The 17,646-nt window shown below is 37.3% G+C and overlaps 1 protein-coding gene and 1 non-coding gene across 5 annotated transcripts in view; both read right to left on the bottom strand.

Moving 5' to 3' along the window:
• The window catches only part of Gap43 (growth associated protein 43), a 135,415-nt gene that overhangs the window by 101,757 nt on the left and 16,012 nt on the right, over positions 1-17,646 (bottom strand). For 2 of the 4 annotated variants that reach the window (XM_004835680.4, XM_004835681.4), the window contains exon 1: positions 16,787-16,956. The exons of the other annotated variants lie outside the window; for them this stretch is intronic. In XM_004835680.4, the coding sequence (XP_004835737.1) occupies positions 16,787-16,816 (30 nt within the window). In that variant the 5' untranslated portion in view covers positions 16,817-16,956. Of the gene's footprint in view, positions 1-16,786; positions 16,957-17,646 lie in introns of those variants that run through there. 4 annotated transcript variants of the gene reach the window in all.
• LOC147830463 (U6 spliceosomal RNA) lies at positions 6,621-6,728 on the bottom strand. The gene has a single exon (XR_015439442.1). It is a non-coding gene; the product is annotated as a U6 spliceosomal RNA (small nuclear RNA).

Genomic DNA, 17,646 nt, shown 5'->3' with positions numbered 1-17,646 from the left:
CTTGAAGATTCAAAATGGCTAAATCTAGGCCTTGAGATGCCCATATTCCAGCTGTGCAGAATGATGAGCCTCTCTAGCTCTAAGCTGAAGCAGGATCAAGTTTCCACTTCTCCTGTATTAGCTGCATCTGTAAGGAATGCCAATTATACCTGCATTGCAGGCTCCAACTCCCAGTGTACATTATCTACGTTGATGAGCACAGAATGTGAAAAGTTTAAGTCAGTATTATTACTATCTCACTTCTCAGTTAAACAATTTTATATTTATTGAACTTCAGGGATGTATGCACTCATGTGCACGCGTGCGCACACACACACACACACACTCCTACTACTCTAAATCCAGAAACTAGTCTTTTAAGAACCCCTATAAAAAAGATATTTGATGTATGATTCATTTAAAATAGATACAACCTCATTTCATCAACAGCATCAATAATGATAAACAAGAGCTAATATTAAGTGCTCAGTACATGCCAGGTATAGAGTTAAGCACTGTATATGTATTAACACATTCAATCCTTAAAATCCTTTGGGGTTCTGATGTTTAAGTCTCTGTACTTATGAATTTCTTTTTATTTACAAAACTCACCCTCCAAACTGCCAAGGCTGGTTGAATAATCCATCTGTACAAGAAGAAACACTAACCTATACTGGGAAGCATCACTGAACAATTAAGAAAATAACACCTGAGATTAATAAAATTATCTAGAGCATACTCTTTTAAATTGACACACAGCCTACCAGGCTGTAGGGTAAAACCTAATTTTAAAAATATTATTTCTAAATTTCCAGTACTTGCCATAGTCTTTGGGTTATAACAGATGACTAATAAATGCTTGTTGAATTAATAAATGATTTCTATACAATATTTCAGAAAAATACTGTCTTGGGAAATTAGTTTTGATGAAAAGACTAATATGAAATAAGAGCCCAAAAGGAGAACAAGAGAAAAATAACTTTTAGTCTTCATTTGCAAAAGAACTCTTCTCATTAATGAACCACATAAATGTCATCTTAAATTTAGAAAATTCAAGGATATGTGTATATTCATTAAGATTTGGATCCTCTTTTATCACTCTCAAAGGAATAGCACTGATGCAGGCTAGAATTCCACCTTTTGCCCTTTCCAAGTTCAGTGATCTTAAGCACAGAACTTTCCAACTATGAAGAATAGATAAATCAGTATATATATACACAGGGAGGGAATAAGAAAGAGAGAGGAACAATATGAAGAGGGGAAATTTCTGGGACAACTACTACAGTGAATATAGTGTGGAACAATAAGGAATGGGGAGATATCTGAAATGATTTTTTTAATGAAAGAGGTGATACATCAATGGAATTTTGAGGAGCAGAATATTTCAGCATTTCAGATAGAGAAGAGTACTAGTTTTAATGTAAGGAGGATGTAATAGCTCATATGTAAGAAGATTAAGAAAACTCTGTCATCCCCTAATCTAATCTCTGTTCTTCTTATCCAAATATAGGTCTCACCTGTTGACATTATACTAGAATCAAAGAAAACTCCCTTCTTAGTTCCAGAGAACTTGGTTTAAATGTCATTTAAACAGAGTAACTCAGATTTTTGGCTATTCCTGGAAGACCACATCATTATTGACAACTTAAAATTTACAGTGGCTTGACCTTGCAATGTCTCTAGGTGTACATCAATGGAGGAATCCAGAGTCTTGATGTGGATTTGTTTTTGCAGCCTTACAGAAGGGTTCTGTTGATAAAATAGCCTCATGGGAAAGTCTGTGAAAACTGGAAGCAGAGCAGTGTATGTCAAGATCAGCAGACACAGAATGAATTCTCTTCTAGAAATAGCTTCAAGTGGTTTTACTCATGACTAGTGGGTCTCTCAAAGTTCCGCCATATCCTAACAAATCAATTTCTCCAGTGTTGAGTACCTGCCTCTCTTATCTACCCTCTCAGCAGTCCAAACTACAGTACTTGCACATCTTCTCTACCTCCCACGTAATTGCCAAAATAAAAAAGGTACAATTGAAAAATATGACTCATATTTTCAGCTAAAGTCTGCTTCATTTTGCTTTTCTTATGATCATCAATTCCCTAAACAAGAGTAAGAGGAATATATATTCTTTAGGTCCTTCCCAAATTTGATTTTGGACTGAATACTATCCCACTCAGTAAATGTTTCTAAAATGTGTCTTACAAGTTACCTTTTTGAAACTTACACTACCATTTCCTGAATAAATAAATCTTTAAAAATGCTTGTTTTCCATTCAGGCCCAAAACAAAACAAACCAAAAAAAAAAACAAAAAAACCCACCCCATATTTAATCTCTACATTGTTTAGTTTGAGCTGAAAAAGACCTAAATACCTAATAATCATAAACTTTTCTTTTCCCCTTTTGAATCTCACAACTATTCTTATAAGGAAAAAAATTAAATTGCTATATTTTTTTACCACCAGAATTCCAAGAGAGAGACTAATTCTTCTCAGCTCCATTTCCCAGGAATTCCTATCACATTATTTGTAAGGGATATAAGTTAACTGTTGGCAAGCCATTGATTTCCCAGCCAATTGTTTTTTGCATCCCCTCTAGGAAAATTTACTAGTTATCTTTCATTTTTTTATCATGTCGGGGGAAAGGACAACATCAAGCAGAGGAATGTTGCTACAGTACAGGAGGGCCAGGTAAAGCAATAACAACTGACCATTTTTTGCATATGTATTATAATTAGAAATTAAAGAGTAAAAGTCAAGAGGGAATGTACATGCAAGTCACATTATTAACAAAGAGAACACTTCATGAAGATTCCTGTGAGAATAGTACCAAAAAATAGAAATTTTAGATGTGAGGAAAAGGCTGAATGTTCAGTACCTGGCTTGCCAGGCAGAATAATTGGCTAAGAAGACAAAGCTGTATATTTTAAAGTGACTAGTTATCCTTAGGCCAGACAGTTGGTAGTTATGGTATCAAGTATGCCTATATTTCTGAACCACGATAAAGTGTTTGTCCACAAAATGGCGACTGTTATTTGCTGAAGCAACCAGCTGCCACTACTTGGGTGAAACCAAAGGCTGTATGGTCTTCCTCTGTGAGTTATCTATGAAGTGCCCAATTATGGACTGTGCCAGAGTGTACAGTTTCCATGATTGAACAATGGGAATTGAACAACATCTGTCTCAGTCCTAACCAAATTTTGCCATCACATACTACCTACTGGACACTGGTATTTGTTCATTTGTATAGTCTCCATTTACTCCACTCCTATTTAGTGACAGCTCAAACATGCCACACACTGAGCTAACACTATACAGAGACAGTAATGAAACATAGCTCTTACCCTAAAACAGTTCCTGGATTCTGTAGTACAATTACATACTCCATACAGTGATGGCACAAAAAGGACCATCAGACCTGACTGGAGGATCAGGGAGGATTCATAAAAAAGAAACCAAGACATTTTGAAACTGGGGTCCCTTAGTGTCATCCAAAAAAGATTTTTAGTGGACAGTTTATAATATAAAGTTCTAGACCCCAGTAAACAGGTTTGACTGGAGAACCTGGAGAATCGAGACTCACTAGTCCATGTGAATATTGTGGCCAGGGATTAGATTATTCATGAAACTTGCATTAAGTAAGAATTTGTGAAAATAAGGACAAGAGCCTGAGCACACCAGTTTTTCAGAGACTAGTGGAAGAAAATAATCCAAATTGGGATTTGGCAGGGGAATATACAACCAAAACTATTGGAGTAGAGGCCCTGCAGAAATGAATGATATGGCAGCCAAGAAAATAGTTTTAGTAGAGAAGACATTGGTCATGATATCAAATGTCCCAGAGAAGTCATGAAAGGTAGCTCCATTGGACTTTCTGAGAGTTTATTGAGCCTTCTATTTGTCTTGTGGAATCCCTCTCAGAGACTGATACAGAGCTCCTCACAGAGTAAATATCAATCAATATTTCTTGAGCCAGGCAGGGAACTGGATACCTCATCTTCAAAGACTGCAAACTAGCTGTGGGAATCAAGTGCAAATAAACATGAATGGTGATTAGATAAGGCTTTGCTGGATGAATGGCAAGTGAAGGGGACAAACTGTATATGCTACAGAAGATCTAGGAGGCAAAGAGGTCACAAAGAACCCTTCACAAATGAGAGGTCTTCACAAATGAGAAGACTCTTTATTCAAGACACAGTGGTTGGGTAAGACTGAGCTAAGGAAAAAAAGGGACTTTTAATTAGTGGGAATGACTGAACAAAAATATACTTAACTTCATATTAAGTCTGACTGGACAAAATGTTTAAGAGAAAGACGAATATTGTTATAAAACATGTTATGTTACAAATTCAAAGCTTTAAAGATGACTTTGTTCCATACTTTTGATCTCTGGAAAAGGAAATGACAACCAATAGGGACTAAATTTGTTTAAATTCACAAGCTTAATCAATACCAGACACAGCGGAAGAGAGAAGCCAAGACTAGGAAACTGGTGAAGGATTCTGAGGAGCATTGCAAACAATCATGAATAAATACATTAGAGTTAACTCCATAAACAAAGTAAAACTACTGAAATTTTAGGGAAAGGGGAAATAAATGTAAGAATAACCAGCAGAAAGTGGTGCCGAAAAGAGGACATTTTCGTTTTTCACCTGGAGTTTCTTATCTGAAGAACCACCAGAACACAAAAATTGAAAAACTGTTTTCTCTTCTTCCAAGGGTGGTATATAACTATTACCCATCTAGATGGATTAATTCATTTTAGACAATTATAGGCATTAGGGCCTTGGGACCTCAATCTAAAATACTGACTGAGAAAGGCTTATAGATTTTAGAAAGGACAGGTGTGGAAAGACACTTGTTAACTGATAGTATGGCTTCAAAAAGGAAGAAAAAACTTAGTTACTTCTATAGTAAGAGCTAGGAAACTGAGAATGTGTTGACATAACTAAAAGGTACTGTCAAGAGTAGGGAAGTCAGAGGTGGAATCTGGGAAGAAGATAGTTTAATATGAAGTTTTTTGAGATAACAAAGAATAAAAGGAAAAGTATTATTTTTAATATCACAAAATTTTGTATTATAGAAAAGTAGATTTTGCTACTGGTTTTCCTTTAGTTCTTTACAGATGGATTTTTACTATTTATCAAAGTTGATAAAAGTGAAAATTTTGGTTAGATACATTTAATAAATTAAACTCCAATATGTACACAAACAAGTCAGTTTCCAGTGACACTGGACTGATAATGTGGGAAAACAATAGGAGCTTGCAGGAAAACTCTTAGTTATTAAAAGATGTGGTATAGCCTAAGATGAGATAACAACTATGAAGACAAAATTGGCATTCCTTCTTTTAACCAAGAATCAAGTTTCTTCCTACTAACTGAGGAAAACAACTGAATTTAGCCTTAAGTATGGTTAAGTAATTTTAAGTATACTAGCACCCAAACTTCTTGGGTTATTTTCTAACTCCTATTTCTCTTGGGTATATTGTGTTTTCCAGATGATGTTCTGAAGGGAAGTCTGAGCTACTCCTGGTCATTAATGCTCCAAACTGAGTGATTCTATTTTATAAATGTGGCCTTCTCCTCCCCTTTCAATTACAAAAATTCTCAATTTCTCCTCTCTACTGGTTTCACCTAAGAATACAAAGTTCAAGATGGAAGAAAGAATTTACTAGAAACTAAGGCTTGTCCTTAGATTTTCTCTACAGCTCTCCAGTTCACTGTCCATCAGTTTGGAAGCACAAATCTAGCTAAGTTATCAAAAGGCTATCACCTTGTATCTTTCAGTTAAAGGCAATTAAAGCTCTAAGGAATGTTGGATTATGCCGATTACTCTGAAAGACATCCAAATTAATTTATGATACTCACCTGAGTTCTCCAGAGTAGATTTTCTAGATAATACAAAACAATCCCCTTTTCTTTCATTAGGGTTATACATTCCTTAACGATTAAGAAAACATTGCAAATTGTACTCTTCAAAAAAAAAAAAACGCATTTGAATAAATCAAACCCCCAACTCAAGTTTTACCAAAGAAAGAAGGTACTTGTAAAATGAGATGATATCAATCTTTATTTTTTATAAAATCTCACATACTTTTTAGAAGTACTAGTCCAATAAAACTTGATTTTGGAAGAAAAATTCTACAAATGTCCTATGACAATGAATAGGAGAGTTTGCAGTGGATCAGTATTCTTTCCCCTCTCTTAAATAAAATATTACTGTTCCATTAATTTAAAGAGAAAGGATTTTGAAATGTAATGTCCACCCAAAATATACTCAATGCTTATTCTTTTTCCTCTAGTAGAACCCTGGTAAGAGTCTTGATAACCAAAGTAAGCTACCCTAACATATGTGCTTATGAATCTAACTGCAAGCCAACTACTTAAAACTGAAACTTTTAAAAAGAAATCTCTTTCTTCTCTCCCTTTTTCTTGTAATTAATGAAGAAATTTCAATAGGACTGTAAAATACATCCTTTGGAAACAGCTGCTGTAATATCTAGTTTGTACTTTAAGAGGAAAGTTTAATTCTTAGCTTATACTCAAAGAAGGTAAATTGGCTTCCAAATCAAAGAAAAGTAAAAATGGGCCAAGGCTGTGCATTCTGACAGATTTGAGACAAACCTAGTTTCTAGGCTAGTTATGCTAACTATGTAGTTCTAAAGCTATTTTGTGTGTCATCCTTGCGCAGGGGCCATGTTAATCTTCTCTGTATCGTTCCAATTTTAGTATATGTGGTGCCGAAGTGAGCAATCTAAAGCTATTTTGAAAAGCAATCAATTCCTAAGTTTGCTTAACCTTTGCAGATCATCCCATTTATTTTTTTCTTTGCCTCATCTAGCTCTTTTATGCAGTCAGTAATGGGAAGATATTAGGATTTTTCCAATTTTCGTTTAAAAACAACATTTTGAATAGTTAGTTATTGGAACTGAGATTACAAATAATGGAAGTAAGGCTAATTACCAATGTTCTACATTTAGAGCAAACTAGTGCATATGGAGACAACAGCTCAATATTTTAGAAAGTGCCAATTTGCTAAAAATAGATAAATATGGTGATGATTCCTGGAATTAATTCAAGAACATTCAAAATGAGATGACTAATGTCAAGGAGTAGCATTTCTCTGATAAAAATTGAGTGGAGCTGCTTTACACTCATCATTTCCCAATCCTTTTGTAGAAGGTGATCCTACAAACTAAAAAAAGAAAAATTAGAACAAAGCTTCATTATGACAAATTAGCAAGAATATATGACAGCTAGAATTTCTCTTAGACAGATGGTACCTGCCACAGTCTTCTGGAAGACAATGAGAAGCTAGTGTTTGTCACCTCCAGGTATAGAGATTTGCCCTAACCTACCTTTCTTTTCTTTCTTTCTTTCTTTCTTTCTTTCTTTCTTTCTTTCTTTCTTTCTTTCTTTCTTTCTTTCTTTCGCATATATAAGCTGAGTTATCTGTGTGATTATTATTTCCTTTAGAAACATTGACTAATAATAAAAATAAGTAGTATAGCCAATCCTGAGACAACTAAAGGGAAAATTTTGAAGTAAGTCCACATATGAGGTAAGTCCCTCCTGATCTGGATAGGTACCTAATTATAATATATACAGGGACTCTCTCAGCCAATTTACTTTATCACTAGATTTATAGGTGTCGGCTTTCAGAAACTATGACCTACTTCTTCTTCCAGTCAGAAAGGAAGAAGTTATTACTTTTTCCAGCAGTAGTAGCTGACCCAAGCAGGTCTGCAGATCTAACCATATTCTCTCTCTCTCTCTCTCTCTCTCTCTCTCTCTCTCTCTCTCTCTCTCTCTCAATGCTGAATTTAGAAACAGAATCTGGAGTTGTTAGTAACTAAATATTTTAAATGCAAGGTCTCAGAAAATTTATGAATTGCTTTTGTTGAAATTTTTGGATCTACTCTGGTTTCCATAGATTGGCTGTTCAGTTTCTCAACATCTTAATTTCTTCAATTTCTTAATTTCTCTAGTTTCCTTTCAGCTGATTGTTCTTCTTGTCATCCTTTAAAGTCTGTTTCTGTTCTTTATGCTGAATAAAAGAGCACATAACTAATAGGAGTGTATGGAGGGGGAACAGCTAGAATGAAGGATTAAAGGTGGCACTGACCAATACTCAACTAAAATAAAATTAAATTATTATTTTCTCCTGGGTACCAGTTTATTTTGAAATTTTTATTTACCATACTTTATTATTGCAGGCTACATAATTGTCCTATATAATAGTAATTTTACAAAATATGTATGATACTATTTTTTTAATGTTAGACATTTAGCTTCTAGGAAAAAAACCAGAATCTCTTTGCACTAATTTGATCCAATTATCATACTTTAAAATACTTCCAAATATTATCAATGTATTTAAATTTTAGTTTGCAGAATTCTATTCCTCATATGAAAAATTAATAATTTATGTTATGATAAATTAGTAATTTATTCCAATTATAACCAGGGACATAGAAGAACTGAACTATCTTTTGTGGAGATCCTGATGTCTTGAAAGATTATTTACAGTATTTAAAGCTAGATTTACAAAGTTCAGCATTGTATCCTCTTTTAATCAGTTTATTCCTGTTGCCTTGAGGAACCCTGAAGTTGTTGCTGAAATAGTGCCCTGATGGTAATTTTTGAAGTATGCTTCCACCCACTCTGCATCTCCATTTTCAATCTCTTAACCAGCCCTATCTCCCTCTCCTCTCTTCTGCCTGATTGGGCCCTCATGTGATGGATGTGAGCACAGCATGCATGGTAATCTTAGGGCTGAGAACCCAGTTTGGAGGTAAAGTGGGGGTGGGTGTGGGGACAAGCTACAGATTTAGCAAAAAGAGAAAAGAAGAGATGAGAATCTAAACAAAAGTTAAAATGAGAAACAATAAAAAGGAAAACAGTGGATATTTCTAGTGCTCATGACATCTGGGGCTCCTGACAAATTAAATATTTGCATATCTAGATTGTGTCACTGAAGTTTATGAAGGAAATGGCAAAGATACTAAGATCACACCATTAATTAATATCACTTCATAGTGAATAGGAGAGGAGTTGATATGGTTGAGGTATATTTTTTATACAGAGAATAAAGGTACTTCTTGTTTGAATAGAGTCATGAATACTTTAGGAATCAATACGTGAAATTTCTCAATTAATAATATCTTATATTTTAAAAACACATTGTTTGCAAAAAAACCTTTTTTAGCACTTTAGTTGGACCTCACATCAACTTAGCAAAAAAGGTAAGCTGATGTTTGGAAGGTTGTGTGTGTGTGTCCACTGCACAGATTAATTAACTGAGCTCATAAAGAGTAAGTTACTTACCTAAAATCACATGACAAGCAAATGGCAGAGACAGGTCTAGAACCCAGGGGAAGGGTTTATTCCACTACAAAGACATGAAATATGACATTAAACAAACAACATCTAAGAGAATAAGATCTGTAAATAATTAATAGGAAATCTGAAAGTTTATGTTCTCATACTAAACCGAAATGGCTGCAGTTATGCCACTCTGATCTAAGTGGACAAGAGACAGAATTGTAACTTGAATGACCATCACTTTGTGAGAAGGACCAATGGAGTGGTGTGAGCATTTACACAAAGCCTACTCTGAATAGGTACACAGAAATGGTCTTCCGCTCCCAAACATTTTCCCTAATGGTCCATCATGATGATCCCTCCTTTCTAAATGTATTCCCTCAAATGTTTTGAGGACCTACTATGTGCTAGACATAATTGAAGTAGCTTAAAATTGCCTGAAATGCTGATTGAGAAAGTTTGATGTAACATTTTTTCTTAAAGTTCTTTTTTTCCATAGCCTCACATTCTAAACACTAGTATGAACTGATACTAGTTTACCAGGAAAACTTTACTTGAATCTGAGGAAAAGAGAAGAAGATAAGAAAACTCAATGCCAAAGAAACTGGAAGCATTGAGCAAGATATAGAATAAGGATACAGTGGTTGAGAAAAACTACCCAACTTTAGCATTAAAAACAAAAACTTTACCTACAAATTGATTTGTCCTACTGTTCTTCTCACAGACAAGTCAGTTCCGCCAGAGAAAATATCCTGCTTAAAGCCTGCCAAATAGTATTTTCATGGAAAGCTGTGGTTTCAATGTGTTCAACACTGGGCACAGTAGGCCTAGTTCAGAATCTAAATCTCTTCAGTCCATTCAAACCCTAGAAAGCCACACTGATCTAATTCTCATATATTTAACACACATGAGGGACTACTTACCCTTTACCCTCTCTTTATCTCCTTGCTAGATGTCTATTTGTGAATATTATTATGTGGATACTTCAGTGGGAAGGAAAGAAATTCAAGTGAAAGTGAATTAATTCTTTAGTACATAGCTTTAAGCATAAGTTAATATCACCCACATTTTTGAAGTTGATGTGGTCACTGAAATAAATCAACTAAGAACAACAAACCAAATGGTTGGTTCAAGGTCTATTTGCAATAGTGGTGGAGTAAGCAGAAGCACAAGTACCTGGGGCCCCAAAAGAAGGGCACATAAAAATCCAAGATTGCAGCAACTATGCATCCAACTGGGACTCTGTTAACTTGGGAGGGTGGAGCTGGCACAATGACTGATGGAAGGATATGGAAAGGAGGTTTCCAGAGAATACCAGCTATGGTAGTTTGGAGAAATCCAGTCTATAAATAGGTCATTTTTGTATCTGCATTCTTGAAAAATGGATGGTAGGGCCGGGGATTTAGCTCAGTGGTACCACCACCTGCCTCGCAAGTGCAAGATCCTGAGTTCGATCCCAGGTACAAAAAAAAAAGGATGCTAGTCATGTCCATAAGTCAATAACAGCACTCGGTGAGATCAGCTCCACTTCAAAATTTCATGCCAATAGATTTTTAAATCCACTAATGATTCTACCCATTTAAATATTTCACATCTTGTAGAAAAACTATAAACCTGGTACCATACTCAGCAAATATTATACATAGTTAAAACCATTTACTGTATGTACTGAGATTATGATAGGTACTAGGGATTCATAAAGAATTAAGACTTTTTCTTTTTCCTCCAATGGTTAACAGTATGGACACTAACGTGTGAAAAGAACCAAAATGACATGTGTATAATAAAATGAGTGCCAATAGAGATGGCATGAAGCATAGCATGGACACACACAAAGCAGGAAAAAGCTCAGTGAGGGAGGTTAAGAATAGTTTCAAAGAGCTAACTCTTGCAGGGGAAATGGAAGTTTTCCAATTTGAAAGGGGAATGTAATATGGAAAGAAATGTGGTGTCACAGAGTGAGGCAGGATGTATTTGAGGATGATCCTGGAAAGGTAGGCAAGACTAAATCATGTATCCATGTTGAAGAATTTACATGTTAGCTTATAGTTAACAAGGGACCATTTTAGGGCATTAATGAGGAAAATAATGTGATCATGTTTGCATTAAATAACGATAGCTACAGCATTATTTGCAAGGAGAATGGAAGGAGAAAAATGTGGAGATAGGAAGTCCAGATAGGTAGCTATGCCTTTATCCAGATGAAAGATAATGAGAAGACTTAACCACCTTATTTATAAAAATAATAGAGCTGAAAATCAAGGATATATTTAAAATCTTTTTAACTCGAGTTCCAAGATTTAGTAACTAGATATGGAAGTTGGGGAAAAAAAGATTACATTTGGGATCCTTACCAGGTTCCTAGAGCTCTGAAGCTATAGCAGTAAGTGTCATAAATAAGGAAGACCAAGAGGGGTACAAAAGAGGAGACACTAAGTTTGGTTTTGTAAATGATGAATTTGAATATCTTTGATATATTTCAAGGCATTTATGGATCAAAAGATTCACCAATGGATGTCTGGTCCACAGATTTGGAAATCGCATGAGTGATTAAAGTTCTGGACATGAATGAGATCATCTAGAATTAATGACAGGAAGAATGGATTAAGATTGTGGACCAAGGGATTATTGATGTTTGGAAGGAAGAGTGTGAAAGGAGACAGACAAGGAAGACTGAAAGGTCTTGTCTGAGAGGGAGGAAAATGAGAACTGTGAAAGGAGCCCAGTGAGGAGAGAGTTTTAGAAAGGGGAATGGAAAACACTGGCAAACACCAAAGAAATATCAAACAAGATGGAGGCTGAAGAGCAACTGGCTGCCATGCCATGCCCTTTTCTAAACTGATTTCAAAGGAATTGTGGGGATGGAATAAGTGGATGCAATAGTGAATGGAGAGTGGTGAAGAGGAAAAAATGAACGTGGAGCGCTTTTAGGAATTTTGCTCTAAAAGGAAGGTGAACCAGAACACTATAGAGATGACAGGGTAGAGTCAGGAGATGCTTCAAGATAGAAGAGATGTATTTATAAGTCTGGGGATAAGAAGCTTATATCATACAAGATGAAGAAATGTCAATAGAGAGCAGGGCACGAGAGTGAAGTTCTGGAGAAAACCCAGAGGAGTTTACAAGTGCTCAGCTATGGCCAGAATGAGTTAATGTCTAACAGAAAACTACAGACAAGGTAGGCATGTATCAGTGGTAAAAAACTGGTGATTCCATCAAGCCTCACATTGCAAAACTTGGAGAAAATTTTCTTATAATTGTATTGACTATTTTCACATCATAAAAATCCTTTATGGCAAGCAGTGTGGGGTTTGTTGTTCATTTTGAGGTTTGGGGTTTTTTTTTTTTAGTTATATTTGGCAGGAGGAAACTGAAGCCCAAGATGATATAATTCATTCAAGACCACAGAATCAGTAAGTGGCATCAATTAAGGACTCACACCACAGTGCTCTTCCCAATCAGAGAACATAATGCAGATTTAATTACAGCAATATAGAGGCAATCTGACCATGCTTAAGAAATGCAAAAGGGAGAATTCTTGCACACAATCAGCTTCTTTGGTTTATGACAGACAGTGCTTGTTTGTCCTAATGCCTCAATTACAACTAATAGGGAGGCAAAGAGTTAAATGTTAAACCTTCACTTGAGATGAACTTGTACTGCGCATTCTTTCAACTATTAATACAGGTAGATTTTAGACATGTTTTATTTTATCAATATGAACAAGGGGAACATTGGGTTAATATGTATCCTTTACTCTTTCCTAAAAGATACCCACTCTTTCCTGATGGGGCCAGCCAAGGAAAACTCTGAAGTCTGTGGATTAATTCAGCCCCAGGCACATTACTGACAATTTCACCATGATGGAGGCAGAGAAGACCCTGTCTGATGCTCCCTCTTGGTGAACAGGAGCACTGCCTTTTAGCAGGAAACATCAAAGGAGGTTTCTGTAGTTTTGCCAGCTCAGCAAGAAAGAAAATTAACCCTGTGGTTTCTTATTCCAGTGGCCTCAGCCAGGGGTGGGGGTGGGATGGGACCAGAGTTTCACAGATTCTCAGTGGGAGAGCTCAGGGCTTATTTTGTTTGCATCCTGGCACAGGTTAGAAAGAATTAGAGTCACCAGAGATCAACACGTTTCTGGATTCACTATGAATTTTCTAAGATTCTCTGTAAGTTCAGATAATAGGGCAGAAAAAAAAAATAAACATGCCCCTTAAGTAATTCTTTCTGTTTAAATTTGGAAATATGTGGTGAAAGCCAGTATTTTAAAAATGGGCAACTTCAATTCTATTCAGTAAAATCTCTCCATTTAATTAATTCAAGAAGTCCCTGGGTGACACTGGGTGTGGCTCAGAGAGATTTAGTAGGAATGCAATTTATCACCAGGAAGAATGGCCTGCACCAAGCACCAAGACTGTGTCCTCCACATCTTGGGCAGGCTGCAAGGGGAAGGTGCAGCAAGGTGCAATAACAAACCACAGGTCACACTCTTTAAAAGAAAAATTATTTGTTGTATGAAGAAATAGGCAGATGTTAGCAGGGTTAGGGTATTCTTCACACTTCAAATACAAACTAAACTATTTTTAAACAAAGGAAACATATCTCAGTTTTCTTGTTTTGTAGACATACTTCACACCGTGAGAGTTTTTAATCATCTGCAATCCATGCAGAAACTGAACTATTTAAAGTTAAGTCCCAAGATATTTGAAAATCTTAAACCAGTAAAATCTGTGATTCTTTTGTTATATTCCTCCTCTGCCCACTCCTTTACCATCTTCTTATCTCAATACTACTTTCATTTTCTTCTTCCTGTCATAATAATCTGTAGTAGTAACTAATGGCTAATATAGACCATTTATGCATTCTTCTCACCCATTGGCAATGTATTACAACTTAGAAATCCAAGATAGCTTCTTTATGTTGCTCAAGTGGAAGAGGAAGGAAGTGCAAGTCCTCCAGCCCCCTCCCACGTTTCTGCTGGATTTCATGGGTGTGGCAGAGTTTAGACCTTTGCAGATTTCTGCCCTTGTTTTATTCCCTGCTAAGAACTAAGACGATAAATAAATGCCAGAAGGATGGACACCATCAGATTCTGCCAGGAATGGGAGAGCATCATTTCACCCACAAGCAGGAAAACTGTGGGAGACTTAAATATTCACACTCTATAAATGCCAGTCAGTAGTGTGAGCCCACGCCCTAAATACACCATTTCCTTCTGTCTGATTTAATGATATCTTAAACACTGATGAATGTGAATAATATATAATACTGTTATGTAGGAGACGTGACCATTTCACACATAAGCACACATTTATGGGATATATGGGGTCAAAGGACCATTTCTGTATGTTTCATCTCCTTTGCATATGGATGATGTTAAAATGCTGGAAGGCATGTGATAACCATATACAGTACATGCATGACTCTTGCATATGAAAAATGGGCCAGCTATACATTAACATGAGAATGTACGATTTTCTAAACACATTTTCATCTTTATCACTTTGCACATCACAGGGAAAGCTCCATGCTGCTGGGGAGATGGAATCCCAGTGAAGGCAGATGTCCTCATTTAGGAAAGGGAATTCCTTCAGCTAATTCCTTTTGTAAAAAGCATATATAGAGTCCTTTATCAAAGGACGTGTATGTACACTTCCATGTCTAAGACTAGGGTAGAAACAAGCTGTAAACCGGCATATTTTTCTTTCCAAAATTAAAGCTTTTTTAATGAATAGCATTGGCTTTCTTAGGGCTCTGCCTTCCTAAATTTTATTTCCCCGACTCACCAAAGAAGTAACATTCTTTGACAGCGTGCTTAACCCAGACACCTGTATCTATTACATTTATGTATTATAGTGAAGGAAGACAAGGAGGGGAAATGTCCTAGTTTAAAAATGGTCCAGTGGAAGCATCAGTCTTTGGAACCAACAGTGGTTTGGAGAAATGCTGCAAAAAGCACCCCACCCAACACTGACTTTCTCCAGCCATCCCCACACAGCCAAGGATGTCTGCTACTTCATGTATTCATTCATTCGTTCATTCATTCATTCATTCATTCGCCTTGCCTCTCTACCCACTGTTCTGACTTTCTGCTTCTGTCTCTCTCTTCCTCTACCTTCTCCTTCATCCTCACTCCCCACCCCTCCTTCCAGGGCGCTGGCTAAACGTGCAAGGCTGGCAGGCAAATGTTTCCTCTCTACTCTTCTCCACCCCCTTCAGATTCAGGGAGTGTATTACAAATTGCCCAATTTCCAATACCTGCACTGAAATAATACCCAAATCAGATCTCTTGCACCCACCTCTAACACAATCAGTCAGGCACACACACACACACACAGAGTCACACACTCACTAGCCCACACCCATTTTTCTCCTTAACCCTGATCAAATCACTCAAACGTGTTCCAACAAATGTTTGAAAGCTTCTTTGGGAGAATGTCAGGGCACTGGCGATGACAGTACTGCAGATACCAAACTCGTCATTCCTCCCCACCCTCACCCCAGTCAAGTTTCTAAAATTTCTTTCACGAAATAAGTGAGCCATTTGAAATGGAAGAAAAACCTAGGCAGTGGGGGAGGGAAGGAGGGGATTCAGATTCTTGCGAATCTTGGATGTGTCCCTTTTCCTGATGAAAATGAGTCACCATGCTTATCATCCAGGATGCTCACATGTCTTTGGTCCCTGATAATCCAAGGAAGAAGCAAGAGAAGGAGAAAAAAGACCTGATTTCCAACAGGTAATACAGGGCTCGCCTTTCCCATCCCATCGGAGCTCAAAGCTCCTAGGGGCGTGGTCCACCGTCCCCTCGACCAGCTAGTGCACAATCGGATGCCAATCTAAAGAAGGGGTTTTTTCCTCTTCTACACCGCCAATTTCTCCCCTGGTCCCAGTTGTCTTTAGGTTGTCTTTTAATGTTTTTTCCCTGAAGCACAGTTTCATTCATTCATTGAAAAATAAATAAATAAAACGTTCACATGTTTCCCCATAAATACCTGTGCCCCTTTGAAACGCATGCATGTACGAAATGAGGCGTCTTCCGCAGCACATGTGAGAAAATTGTGCTACAGAACAAGCAATACCCAACCCCGAATATTTTTCCTTCAACCCAGCTTTTTGCAAATAATATGACGGATCACCTCCCCATCTGTAGGTAGATCCCCTATCTTACCCACACCCCTTTTCACATCCACACCCTCAAAACCAGACCTAGGAGGCTGAGCATTTACTAATAGAGAAAAAAGCAATTATATTGTGTCCGGGCATGTTTTCCCTACCCACATCCTAATTAGTAGCAGCATTCCAAAACCAGAGCTTGAAAGACAGAAAAGAATAAAAGCTGGGATGCAATCATCAGTTACCATATGCTAAGGAAATGCGAACACCATGCCAGAGCAGAAGCAGTTAAAATATTTTTTCCTGCCTTTACGGGGAAATATTTTACTCTGATAATTTCACAACAGCAAGAAGTAAAAATCTTTAGCTCTACCTGTTTGGTTCTTCTCATACAGCACAGCATGGTTGTATCGTCCCCTTGCCTTCTTCCTGCCTTCTCTCCTTTCCTCCTCTCTCTTTCTTATTCCCCCCCTCTCCACCTCTTTTCTGCTCGCTTGCTCACTCGCTCTCTCGCGCTAGTGCGCTCTCTCTCCCTCCCTCCCTCCCTCCCTCCCTCTCTCTCTCTCCCTCACACACACCAGGGCAGTTAGCAGCAACTGTAAGGTCCACAGCTATTGCTCATCGCACATGCTCTCTTCTCTCTCTCTCTCTCTCTCTCTCTCTCTCTCTCTCTCTCTCTCTCTCTCTCTCTCTCTCTCTCTCTCTCTCTCTCTCCTCTCCTCTTACCTCTCTTCTCTTTTCTCCACCCCACCCAACCAATCTTTCCGTCTTTTTCTTTCTGGGTCTCTTTCTCAGAATTGTTCACTAGCTCTCAATGACTAATCACTTCCTGCAGCCCCTACCCCCATTCTAGACTGTCACCCCCTCCCCATCCCCTGCCAGCCTCATGAATATTTAACTGCCTCCAATCTGGACCCAATTACCCACCTACTTTCCCACTGCATTGGGAGGGAGATAGGGTGGAGACAGAGAAGGATATTCCAGCCAGTTCAGGAGATTATATGAAAGGTGTTTAAGGGAAGAGGGGCCTGAGGAATGCTTGGATTTCTTCCCTAACTCTTCTCTTCTTTCCCCAACACCTTAAAAGCAAAGAACAGCCATTCCTATAGAGGAGCTGTAGTCGGAGCAATACAAGTCATATCTGCCATTTAGATTTGATGCACACTTGATAATTATAGGAGTTCAGTCCCCTCAAAAATATACCATACATAATATACATATATTATTCTAAGT

The sequence above is a fragment of the Heterocephalus glaber genome, unplaced genomic scaffold (genome assembly GCF_053883595.1).
Source record: "Heterocephalus glaber isolate CG9 unplaced genomic scaffold, H.glaber_assembly_v1.0 deba00000122, whole genome shotgun sequence".
NCBI lineage: Eukaryota > Metazoa > Chordata > Mammalia > Rodentia > Bathyergidae > Heterocephalus > Heterocephalus glaber.
Note: the sequence above shows the minus strand (reverse complement) of the source record. Positions and strands in the feature narration are given on the sequence as shown.